Source organism: Bombina bombina, chromosome 7, assembly GCF_027579735.1.
Source record: "Bombina bombina isolate aBomBom1 chromosome 7, aBomBom1.pri, whole genome shotgun sequence".
NCBI lineage: Eukaryota > Metazoa > Chordata > Amphibia > Anura > Bombinatoridae > Bombina > Bombina bombina.
In genome coordinates, this window is record NC_069505.1 from 178,237,453 (window position 1) to 178,251,179 (window position 13,727).

General features: G+C 38.9%; 1 protein-coding gene across 1 annotated transcript in view; it reads right to left on the bottom strand.

The window, feature by feature from the left end:
* The window catches only part of IGHMBP2 (immunoglobulin mu DNA binding protein 2), a 166,514-nt gene that overhangs the window by 114,244 nt on the left and 38,543 nt on the right, over positions 1-13,727 (bottom strand). The window contains exons 6-8 of the mRNA XM_053720443.1: positions 11,782-11,945; positions 3,638-3,838; positions 3,095-3,242 (exon numbers count right to left, since the gene is read on the bottom strand). Of these exons, the coding sequence (XP_053576418.1) occupies positions 3,095-3,242; positions 3,638-3,838; positions 11,782-11,945 (513 nt within the window). The remainder of the gene's footprint in view (positions 1-3,094; positions 3,243-3,637; positions 3,839-11,781; positions 11,946-13,727) is intronic.

The following is a 13,727-nucleotide window of genomic DNA, read 5'->3' on the forward strand; positions in this document are numbered from 1 at the left end:
CCAATTAAAGCAGGAGCAAAAAAAACTTCTAGACCTCCCTACCTCAGAGTCTGATATCAAGTCGGCCATCATCCAACTGAACATTGGCAAAAGTCCAGGTCCAGACGGCTTTACTGTTAAATACTACAAAAAAAATCAAAATATACTGGTACCACATTTACAAAAAATATTTAATAAAATCGACATATCTCGGTTTTACCAAAACCAGGGAAATCCCCAGACATGCCCTCAAATTTCGACCGATTTTGTTATTAAATGTTGACATAAAGATATACGCCAGAATCATTGCAACACGCATAAACAGAATATTACCACAACTAATACACCTAAACCAAGTAGGCTTTTTACCCCATCGCGAAGCACGAGATACCCTCAAAGTGCTTAATCTTATAGATTTTGCACAGACACATCACATACCTAGTGCTCTGTTAGCAGTTGATGCCGAAAAGGCCTTTGACCGGATGAATTGGTCCTTCCTCAAAGCCACCCTGACAGGATTTTGACATTATATTCCAACCCAACAGCCCGCATTAAACTTAATGACTCCCTATCAAATAAAATAAACATTCGAAATGGGACACGCCAGGGATTCCCCTGTCCCCGATTCTGTTTGTCCTAGCCATGGAAATACTAGCATCAAGGATAAGACAAAATGATGCCATACATGGATTACAGATAGGAGCCAACCAATATAAAATGTCCCTATACGCAGACGATGTTCTACTAACACTAACGTTTCCAACCAGATCCTTGAAAGCTCTTAAAATCGAATGCGACCAGTATGGTACCCTTTCATATTATAAAATAAACACTACCAAATCGGAAATCTTGGGCATGGCAGTGCGGGGGCAGAACTACAACAGATTAAAAACACATATCACTTCTCAATACAACGTACATCCATTAAGTACTTAGGGATCCAAATAGCAAGGAAACCACAAGAATTATTCACACTTAATTACCATAAACTATTCAAAGACCTGCAGACAGACTTACACAACTGGAGTCCAAAGCCCCTATCGTGGCTGGGACGCATACACGCCTTTAAAATGACCATACTGCCAAAAATTCTCTATTTATCCCAGACAGTACCCATTCATCTACCAGAATCATTTATTACATCTCTTCAGAACCTCTCCTTAACGTTAATTTGGCACAACAAACAACCCAGAATTGCAAAATATATTATGTTCAGGGATCGAGAAAACTGTGGTTTGGGGGTACCAAACCTCTCTTACTATAGGATAGCGAACCATATGACACGCACAATAGACTGGAGCAAACATACAGATCATAAAGAGTGGGTTAAGCTAGAACATACTCTATCAGAATGCACGAGTTTCAGCAGTTGCTGCTGGCTTCACAAAACTAGGCGACAACTCTCTCTGCAGCCCCCAAACATTACTTTAGAAACCATTAAAACATGGGATAAATTGCTCAAAGAAAAAAAAAGAACTCTCTAGCATCCCCTCTCCACTCACACCCCTTTTCTCTAAACTGGATTTACCAGCACTAAAGAAATTACCAAACCCAACTATAGCAAACATTCATTCACACATTCTGGTATATGCAATATTGAATAAAGGGAGATTACTACCAGAACCAGAGATAAAGGACAAATTACCCATCACAGCACAACATTGGTATACACTCTTCCAAAAATATCTCACTTTATACAAAGTAACCTTCACAAACAAGACCTAATTCAACCTCTGTTGCCCTTTGAAGCTGTCAATCTCCAGGACCTTCTAGAAAAGGTCTCTCTCTGTCTTACAGAATATTGATAGCGCTACACTCAAAAACCTTAACAAAATACATTAAAACCAGGGAAAAAGAACTCAAAATTGCAATACCTCCTAAAGATTGGCAAATCATATTTAAACAAATGGGAAAATCACCTTAGTCTATGAGCATCACAGAAACTAATATGAAACTTCTAACTAGATGGTATTTATACCCGGGAAGGTTATGCAAAATGTTCCCAAACACTAGTAAGTTATGTTGGAGGGGTTGCGAGCAAAACTGTACATTAATACATATTTGGTGTAGTTGCCCCCACATCGCCAGTTACTGGGAAGAAGTGCTGAGTGAAATATCACTGGTAGTAGCACAAAACTAAGAACTAGACCCAGTGACATTTATACTCAATAAACCACCAAAATTGAAATGCCACATTAGACTAGCATTACTCTATACTATGATCAGTGGAGCCAAACAATTGATTCCCAGACTGGGGAAAACACTGCGAATACCCACAATTTCAGAGTTGAGACAAGACGTCGCTAGATTATTATCACTAGACAAATACCACTACCAACAAACAAACCAAACAGATTTATATCAACAAATATTATTCTACTGGGAAGGATATATAGCTTCATTAAAACAGGCTTAACAATATTGCGCCATCTAACCACAGACTCCCTAAAATGAGCCATAGATAGCATACACATGTAGTAACGTAGAAGGTGTGAAGAAAGCACAGGCATAGCAGGTGTGCTTATCCCCTATTGACCTGATGTTAGGAGAAATAAGCGGGAAGTAGAGAAGTAGCCAAATGGCGAGTTTTAAAAGACCTATCCTGAAAATACAATATGATAACATATGACACGAACAACGAGTTATTTATAGCGTTGTATGATTTTGACTACTTTTTGAATATTATTTTTTGTTCTTGATTTACGTTAATTGTATTACTAATTATTTGGATTTCATTGTTATGTATCATTTTACTTTCAATAAAGTGTTTCCAGCAACTTTTCAAATACTGGTGGTAAATGTTCCCATCTAAACTATAGGGGAGATTTTTTGTGGTATGAATGCATTTAAAAATGTGTTGGGAAAATGTGTAATTTTGGACTTTTCATACAATCGGAATGCGTTTGAATTGTGAAAACCTACAAATACCCATGAGACGCACTTCTCAAGAGAACTATAACTGGCAGGATGGGATCACAGTTAGCAAGAGACACTAGAGTAAACATTTTATATTCCAGTGAATGAATAAGAGCATTTTATTTTTATATTTGAATGTCCCTTTAAATGATATTATTATTAGGAAGTGCAGAGCATTGAGTGAAACAACATCACTAACCAGTATTTGTTGCAAGGATTACATTAGCGAGCTTTAATGTCTCCACCATCGCTGTTTCTTCCCTCTCCTTTAATTCTTTTCTGAGAGCTTTGATTTCGCTTTTAAATCGGCCTTTCTCCTCCTTGTGGTGCAGCTTTCGCATTTTTGCCTTTGAAATGAAAGCAAGAAAATAGCTTAATGACTGTGGGATCCTCAAGCTTTTTGTTATAGCGAAAATTGTGTTTCATGTTATTTATACTTTCCAACAACAAAGGAAGAAATGTAGACTGTCATTAGAATTGTATCTGCTAAAAGCTTTTTATAGGTGTGAAAATCTCAGTTCCATATTCCATTACTGTTTCCTATTGATTTATATGATATCCAAATTAAAAAGAAAGAATATATATACATATATATATATATATATATATACATATATATATATATTAATCAATCATAAAAGTTAGTTTCTTGATACTTTTAACACGTGTTTAGTTGTGTGAATAAAAAACATTTAGCAGTGCATTGTTAAGAGGAAATAGCTTTATGGAATACTGTACTTACAAAATTTTGGTCAATATCTTTTCGAATATCGGCCACAATTTGCGAGTTGTCACTGCGAGCCAATGCAGCATCAAGAGAGTAATATTGTAAGGATTCTAGAAGACGTGCAGGGTGACCAAGACGTAGGATCTTCTCTTTGTATGGAGCCAAACGTTCCACCAGATTGTCTACGGCAACATTAGAAGGAGCGCAGCAAAGGACCTTAGAATATGAATAAAAATAACCCATTTATTATCACAGTAATAAAGTATTACTGTTTTCCAGAAAGGATGTGTGTGGTGTATGTGATTTAAAGGGACAGGCTTGAAAATGATTACTTATAAATGTATATACATATATACTGTACCAACTGTCTACTTCACTTGATCAAGTTCCATAGCTCTTCATCCTCTGCAGTCTGGTATTTTAATCCACTAAAACTGTTTTTATATAAATAAACGAAAATGTCAGCAGCAAATATTACTTTTATTTCAGAATAAAGATATAGACAATGTTTCCTGCTAATGCCCTAAGTCATGTTGTCAATTGTAACTTTAATTTGAAATAAATGTATTATTTGGGATATTGGCGAGTGCTGCGACCTCACTTGTGCACATAGGGCTAGATAACTGGGATTAATACCCAAGCAGATGTTCTATGTTACAGAAAGGGTGGGACAATTTCTGGCAGTTCCTATTTAGCTGACACTGTGGCCTGAAAGACTTTACTGCCAAAAGCAGTTTGCAAAGAAGAAAAAACATCAAAGCGATAAAATTTGGAAAACTTATGCAGAGAAGACCATACTGTAGCATTGCAAGTCTGCTCCAAAGATGTATCATTTAAAAAAAAAAACCCACAAAGTTGCAACAGCCCTAGGAGAATGAACTGTTAGACACTTAGAAGGTGACTCTGCTGCCACCAAGTAAGCCTTGTGAATCTCTATGGAGCACTATTTATCGCTTCCGCTTCCGCTTATGCTCGACTTCGGCTCCTTGCGCTTTATTTTTAACCCGACGTTAAAGAAAAGTTGAAGTCGAGCAAAGTCAGCATGTGAACAAAGTTAGAATATTGCCACCACGTTAATGTACTCCCCCAAAGACTTGGATGGAGAGAGAAAAGTGGGGGGGAAATACCCATAGCCACGCGCTAAACTGAATTGCCATAAGCCCCCTACTCTAACAACCCCTAAACTGCCACAACCCCATCTCAAAATACCCCTCTACACTATTAAAGGGACAGTCTACACCAGAATTTATATTGTTTAAAAAGATAGATAATCCCTTTATTACCCATTCCCCAGTTTTACATAACCAACACAATTATATTAATTTACCTTTTACCTCTGTGATTACCTTGTATCTAATTCTCTGCAGACTGCCCCCTTATTTCAGTTCTTTTGACAGACTTGCATTTTAGCCAATAAATGCTGACTCCTAGGTAACTTGAGGTGCATGAGCACATTGTTATCTATATGGCACATATGAACTAATAGCCTCTAGTTGTGAAAAACTGTCAAAATGCATTCAGATAAAAAGGCAGCATTCGAAGGTTAAGAAATTAGCATATGAGCCTACCTTAGTTTAGCTTTCAACTAAGAATACTGAGAGAAGAAAGCAAAATTGATGATAAAAGTAAAATTCAAAAGTTTTTTAAAATTACATACCCTATCTGAATCATGAAAGTTTATTTTTGACTAGACTGTCCCTTTAACCCCTAAACCATCATACCCCCACATCGCAAAGTACCACTTTACACTATCAACCCCTAAACCGCTGCAACCCCATTGCAAAACACCCTTACACCCTAGTACAGTACTGTATTTAGAAAGGTAATCTATGTTGTTTTAAATAAATATACAGTAGGTTATTATTTGCATTTTAGACCACCAAAAAAAAAAAAAAAAACTGACACAGGCAGAGAATATTGCGACTTACAGGCAGGCGGGGAAAAAGTAAATTTTTATCATTTTTGGTTTTAAAATAAATATTAATTAAAAAGTTTGGATTTTAGAACGTTTGGATTTTGGAATTTCAGATTTGGCAATTTGTACCTGTATTTGTATCTGTAAAATGGGACCAAGTGTAAACAACAATACCTTATGTCATTTAGGCAACATTTGCATGTCATATTACATCCTACACTTGCAACCTAAAGTTGTATAATGTTTAATGCTTTTGTATACATAGTAACGCTAGAAAGAACAACACTGTATGCAGAAAGGTAATAATTATTTTTTTAAATAGACTCTTATTTATATTTAAGAATATAAAAACCAAAAAGACACAGAAGGTTGTGACTTACTGTTGGGGATATTTTAATAAATTGTATTAATTAGAAAGTCTGGTTTTCTGAATAATTCTGGCATTGAGGATTTGTACTGAAAAAAAAACCCCCCATAATTAATTAGAAATTCACAGTCTCCTCCTGTTTTTATAAAGTCTTATCAATAGCTATATACCTTTCTCTGTTTTGAGCCCTTTAGTAAGTTCTTCTCCCCAAATAATGTACTTCAAAAAGCCAACACTTATGCATGCACTTTAAGGGATACTGATCCCAAATATTTTCTTTCATGATTCAGATACAACAGCAATTTTAATAAACTTACTAATTTACTCCTATTATAATTTTTTCTTTGTTCTCTTGGTATCTTTATTTGAAAAAGCAGGAATGTAAGCTAAAGAGCTGGCCCATCTTTGGTTCAGCACCTGGGTAGCGCTTGCTAATTGGTGGCTAAGTGCACGGATTAAAAGAACAGTGTGGCCCATTTAAGGATTCAGGGGACATATGTGGCCCCTTGAATGCCATACTGTGTTTAGACTCAGTGTCTAAAAAAAAAAAATAACTCTAGCTGGAGATTGAAGAGTACCAAGGAATATAAACTCAGTTTGTATTCCATAAATGCCCATGATTCAAACTAATTATTTAAAGTTGAGGCCATATAATATCGGTAAGGTAGTAAACAGAGACGCTTGAGACAAGCTTGGTCAAGTTTATATGTAACATCTATAATATGAAATCCACACCCAAAAAAACCTAGACCAAACAAAACTAATTATACAATCATCCAATCTGGCTTACGCCCCCAACACACAACTGAAACTGACCTCATCAAGGTTACTAACAATCTTCTTTCTGCTAAAAGTGACGGCTACTACTCTACCTTTCTTACTTGACCTCTCAGCTGCGTTCAACACAGTTGACCATTCCCTCCTCCTACAGACCCTCAGCCTTATTGTTCTCTGTGACAACGTTCTCTCTTGGATCCACTCTTATCTTTCTCTCAGGTCCTTTTCAGTGCCTCTTTCGGTTGGAGCACCTCAAGGCTCTGTCCTGAGCTCTCTACTCTTCTCAATTTATACTTTCTTCACTGGGTAAACTTTTCAATAGCTATGGTTTCAACCAGGGCCGCCATCAGGGGGTGACAGGGGTGACTACTGTCAGGGGCCCAATGAGCCAGGGGGGCCCCATGAGTCAAGAACTAAAAAAAAAAAAAATCACCCATAGAAAATACAAAACATGTTTTGTATTTTCTATGGGTGATTACATCCACCTGTGCACCCCTTCTTTGTTCTCAGTTTGTTTGGCTTTGTGAGCTTGCATGATGGTGTGGCTGTGTTAGGGACTCAGGCAATGGAAAGGACCTTGACGTGGTGCCTGAGCTTTCCCATTTGGCCAGATGCGGTAACTAACCTTTCCATTTGTGATTTTATCTTAGCTGTGAGCTAGCTGGTGAGTGCTGGGTGTTTCTATGTGTTGTATTACTTTTTATTTGTAATCCCCCTTGTTTCTTGCACCCATTCCGGACTGGGGTTAACTGCCTGTGGCTCTGGTGACATCACAGCTTTTTTGGAGTGCTATTTAGCACCCAGGGCTGGATGTTGCTGAGTCACAGGATGTGTACCTGATCCGGTCTTGGAGTGCAGTTCCCTTCCATGTTTTGTATTTTCTATGGGTGATTGCATCCACCTGTGCACCCCTTCTTTGTTCTCAGTTTGTTTGGCTTTGTGAGCTTGCATGATGGTGTGGCTGTGTTAGGGACTCAGGCAATGGAAAGGACCTTGACGTGGTGCCTGAGCTTTCCCATTTGGCCAGATGCGGTAACTAACCTTTCCAGTTGTGATTTTATCTTAGCTGTGAGCTAGCTGGTGAGTGCTGGGTGTTTCTATGTGTTGTATTACTTTTTATTTGTAATCCCCCTTGTTTCTTGCACCCATTCCGGACTGGGGTTAACTGCCTGTGGCTCTGGTGACATCACAGCTTTTTTGGAGTGCTATTTAGCACCCAGGGCTGGATGTTGCTGAGTCACAGGATGTGTACCTGATCCGGTCTTGGAGTGTAGTTCCCTTCCATGTTTTGTATTTTCTATGGGTGATTACATCCACCTGTGCACCCCTTCTTTGTTCTCAGTCTGTTTGGCTTTGTGAGCTCGCATGATGGTGTGGCTGTGTTAGGGACTCAGGCAATGGAAAGGACCTTGACGTGGTGCCTGAGCTTTCCCATTTGGCCAGATGCGGTAACTAACCTTTCCAGTTGTGATTTTATCTTAGCTGTGAGCTAGCTGGTGAGTGCTGGGTGTTTCTATGTGTTGTATTACTTTTTATTTGTAATCCCCCTTATTTCTTGCACCCATTCCGGACTGGGGTTAACTGCCTGTGGCTCTGGTGACATCACAGCTTTTTTGGAGTGCTATTTAGCACCCAGGGCTGGATGTTGCTGAGTCACAGGATGTGTACCTGATCCGGTCTTGGAGTGCAGTTCCCTTCCATGTTTTGTATTTTCTATGGGTGATTACATCCACCTGTGCACCCCTTCTTTGTTCTCAGTTTGTTTGGCTTTGTGAGCTTGCATGATGGTGTGGCTGTGTTAGGGACTCAGGCAATGGAAAGGACCTTGACGTGGTGCCTGAGCTTTCCCATTTGGCCAGATGCGGTAACTAACCTTTCCAGTTGTGATTTTATCTTAGCTGTGAGCTAGCTGGTGAGTGCTGGGTGTTTCTATGTGTTGTATATATATATATATATATATATATATATATATATATTACATTCCAGTTTACTGTCCCTTTATGCAAGGACTTTCCAGATGCAAGGAGGCATTTTATCTAAGATTTTTACATCTGCATAAAATGTTATACTCTTAGACTAAGATTGCTCAGTGTTTGAAATGAGACAGGTTAACTTAAAACTGTTCAGTTTACACTACAGATGACTTAATTTTGAAATACATACCAACAAGCCTAAATCCTGCATTTAACCAGATCTAATGGTATGAGTACCACAGCTTATGGTCCCACCAAGACCATATAGAGTACAGCATTTTCAAAATCCATAAGTACAGCTGACAGCTGGGAAAATTTGTACACTATATTTGAAGTGGTGCTCTTGGTTGGGGAAAATGGGGACAAAACAAACAAACAAACATATGTCAACCTTTTAAAGGTACTTTTCTTCATCTATCCATCTACCCAGCTCATTAATGTACAATTTTGAATTCACAGAATTATTTTTCTTTGCACATTTACAAATATGATTCTTTAAAAAGTGATCTCTTAATTTCTAAAATTTTTTTTAGCATGCATGTCACACACTGTTGATTTAGGTGATGCAAGGTGCATAAATGTTTCCTCCTGTGAGTGTTTCTGTGGGTGTCTGTGTTTATGTCTTTGTGCTTTGGTTTGTGTCTCTATGAGTGTGTATGTATTTTTTATCTGTGGGTCTCTCTGTGGGGGTGGGTGTGTATGTCTTTGAGCTTTTTCTGTGGGTGTCTCTGTGAGGGTGTGTGTATGTTTGTCTTTGTGTATTTTCTCTGGATGCCTCTGTGAGGGTGGGTGTGTATGTCTGTGTTTTCTGTGGATGTCTCTGTGAGGGTGTGTGTGGGTATGTATGTCTGTGTTTTCTGTGGATGTCTCTGTGAGGGTGTGTGTTTTATGTGGGTGTCTCTGTGAGGGTGTGTGTATGTCTTTGTGTGTTTTCTGTGGATGTCTCAGTGAGAGTGTGTGTATGTATGTCTTTCTGTGTTTTTTATGTGGTTGTCTCTGTGTGTGTATGTCTTTCTGTGTGTTCTGTGGGTGTCTGTGTGTGTGGGTGTATGTCTTTGTGTGTTTTCTGAGGCTGTCTCTGTTGGTGTTTCCTTGGGTGTATGTGCAAGTTTGAGTTTGTGTGTGTGTGTCCATTGTCTGTTCCTTTTTAGGACATTTTGACCTTACTACTAATTATTCACATCTTTCTACAAACTTTGAGACTAACAAGACCTTTCCGGAAGTAACCAATCCACCATTTAACCTTTAAATTATTGTTTAGGCAGTTCAGGGCCCTTCCTTTCAGCCACTGCATGCTGTTGTCATAATTTAGTTGTCATCTTCCTTTACAAAAAGATAATCAGAACTCCATATTTTGTTTTTTAAATCTCCTTTTTTTTTATTTACAAAACTATAGTTTACCTCATTACTTGTCAGGTCAATGTAAACAAGTGCTAAGTGTCTGTTTGGGTGTCTGTATCTGAGTGTGTTTCTTTGCGTGTCTGCTAGAGTGTCTATATGTGAATCCTTATGTGTGAGTTTGTTTGTGTGTTTCAGTGTATGAGTGTGTCTGTGTGTGTGTATGTTACTACCTTTACAACATTTACAAGTTTAAATAGACAATTAAGAATAAAGTGCATATAAGTTTTAGTCACTTGGTCAAAAATTGCACATGTCAAAGGAGGGGGGGGGGCCTGATCAATGAATGAGTCAGGGGCCCCGAAATTCCTAGTGGCGGCCCTGGTTTCAACTATCACTTCTATGCTGATGACACCAAGATCTACCTCTCCACCCCGGCTCTCTCTTCCTTCTCACTTCAGCAACTGCTTATTTGGCATTTGTTCCTGGATGACCTCTCAAGAAAAGATTAACATGCCCTAGCTCCACTCTGATTTCTCACTTCGCTATCACTGTTGACAGCATCACTATCTCCCCATTACCCCAAGTCTACTGCCTCTGAGTACACTTGAATCCAACCTGTCCTTCATTCCCCACATTCGCTCTGTATCTGCTGAACCGCTCTGCGAGTCCTTTAACTGGCTCCCCATACAAAGCAGATTTAAATTAAAAAATTTCACAATGACCTACACAGCCCTTACCAATGCCACTCGCCAGTACCGTTACTAATCAACAAATACTCCTGCCCACCCAATCAGATCCAACAATGATCTGCTCCTCGCATCTTCGATTATCTCCTCTTCCCATGCTAGACTGCAGGACTTCTCTCGTGGGGCACCTACCCTCTGGAACGCTCTCTTTCACACTGTAAGACCTTCTTTTAAATGCTCCCTAAAAAAATATTTTGTTCAGGGAAGCCTGTCACTAAACTCAGTAACAAATTAATCCTAATTACCTAATAACTGTCCTTATCCAACTCTGTATTAACATCAATCTCACTCTGGCAGTCCTAGACTCCTGTTTCTCACCCTCCTACCCTTCTAGATTGTAAGTTCCCACAGGAATAGGGCCCGGATCTCCCCCTGTATGTGTTGTCAAATTTTGTCTCTTTCAAGTTTTGTATCATTGTTTTATTTAAACAAATTGTACCCATGGACAGCACTGCAGAATATATTGGTGCTTTATAAATAAAGTATAATAACAATAATAATAATCAAACATCACATGGACACGTCAAATTGATTCAAAATAATGGAAATCACAACCTCAAAAATAATAAAAATAAGAAACAATTATAAGAAATAATAAAACAATCAACATTCATATCTGTTTAGCAAAAAGCATTGCAGCCCCCAAAAAGGAAGACAACAGGATTCGGCAGCTATGTGAGACTGCTGTTCCTGATTGGCTAACCGGCAATGACCTGAGCACGAGTTGGCTCCAAAGTGTTTACCTGTGTGCTAAACCACTTATGATGTTAAACACATAGGCGCTAGGGTCAGTAAAGCAAAAATGTCACCCTCTAATTCCATTGTAAGAAATATATGTAATGGTCTTTATGTTCTAATCACAAATACATTATTTCAAATTGTTTTCTATTTGATGAAATAAAAAAATCCGACTAATGAAATCCTCTTCAATGTTTTACAGAGAATTACGAAGCCTTAAAAGGCTTATTAAAAACAAAAAGCAACATTGTGAAAAGTTCCATCTGATCAAACATAGCTACTGAGAGATTTCTTTTTCTCACCTTAAGTCCTTGCTTCACAGCTTGGAGGATAATTTCCACAATAGTTGTAGTTTTACCGGTACCCGGAGGGCCATGAATAATGGATAGTTCTCTTTGACAGAGAGAAAACTCCACAGCTTCCTTCTGTGACTCATCCAAGGAAGGATTATAAAACTCCAGAGGGCCTGAGGGTTCAAGAAAACAGCTTCACAATGAGATTTACAATGAATAGCGTTGTAGCTAAACAGATTTAGACTTAGGGTACAGTTTTATCTCAGCCCTTTTTAACAAACAATTATAAAACGGGCAACAAACTAAATATTTTTCAGTTGTTTTTAAGCTGAAAAAAATAGGGATATAATGATAAATTTTGGTGTTAAAAATTAGACAATGTCAATAATGTGGATATATATCTCTCTCTTGGTATCTTTTCTTGAAAATCAGGGACATACGATCAGAACATGTACATGTCTGGAACAGTTTTGCAAGAAGGTTATCCATTTACAAGAGCACTAGAGAGCAGCACTATTTCCTGTTATATAGAGCTACAGACACTTACCAAGGTATCTCTTCAACAAAAAATATCACTGCAATAAAGCAAATTTGATAAAAGAAGTAAATTGTATGTTCTGTCTGAATCACAAAACAAATCCTTTTAAAATGGCATGAGGAAGGGATAAGATCCCGAAAACAATGCCTGTTTGTTATTCGCCTCTGATTATTAATAAATCATTTTCTGCTGTCACCTTGAAATGAACCCAGCACTGAAAATTTGGAGCTGTGCTGAAACCTTATGATAAAGAAAATATTGATATAATTATGGGCACATACATTTTCACAAAAGGGGTCAAACACTCACTATTTGTGCTGCACTAGTCTTGTTTTTGACTGGTTGCCAAGAAGTGTAGCTCCCATTAGGCTGACAGGGTAGATGCAGGGCCACATGGTTTGGTCTAACACCTAATGTGGGTATGCGGCTGCAGAGTCATGCGGTCTGTTCTGAGGTCTGAAGAGGGCATGTAGCTTAGAGAGATTGCAGGGTCATGGGATGTGTTCTGAGGTCAGAAGAGGGCAAGTAGCTTACAGATACTTCAGGTCATGGGGTCTATTCTGAGGTCTGATGAGGGCATGTGTAGCTTACAGAGACTGAAAGTCAAGGGGTCTATTATGTCTAATAATGGCATATAAAGTTAGAGAGATTGCAGGGTCATGAGGTCTATTATGTCTGATGAGGGCATGTAGCTTAGAGAGACTGCAGGGTCATGGGGTCTATTATGTCTGATGAAGGCATGTAGCTTAGAGAGATTGCAGGGTCATGGGGTCTATTATATCTGATGAAGGCATGTAGCTTAGAGAGACTGCTGGGTCATGGGGTCTATTATGTCTGATGAGGGCATGTAGCTTAGAGAGACTGCAGGGTCATTGGGTCTATTATGTCTGATGAGGGCATATAACTTAGAGAGATTGCAGGGTCATTCGGTCTATTATGTCTGATGAGGGCATGTAGCTTAGTGAGACTGCAGGGTCATTGGGTCTATTATGTCTGATGAGGGCATGTAGCTTAGAGAGATTGCAGGGTCATGGGGTCTATTATGTCTGATGAGGGCATGTAGCTTAGAGAGACTGCATGGTCATGGGGTCTATTATGTCTGATGAGGGCATGTAGCTTAGAGAGACTGCAGGGTCATTGGGTCTATTATGTCTGATGAGGGCATGTAGCTTAGTGAGACTGCAGGGTCATTGGGTCTATTATGTCTGATGAGGGCATGTAGCTTAGTGAGACTGCAGGGTCATTGGGTCTATTATGTCTGATGAGGGCATGTAGCTTAGAGAGATTACAGGGTCATGGGGTCTATTATGTCTGATGAGGGCATGTAGCTTAGAGAGACTGCATGGTCATGGGGTCTATTATGTCTGATGAGGGCATATAGCTTAGAGCGACAGCAGGGTCACGGGGTCTATTATGT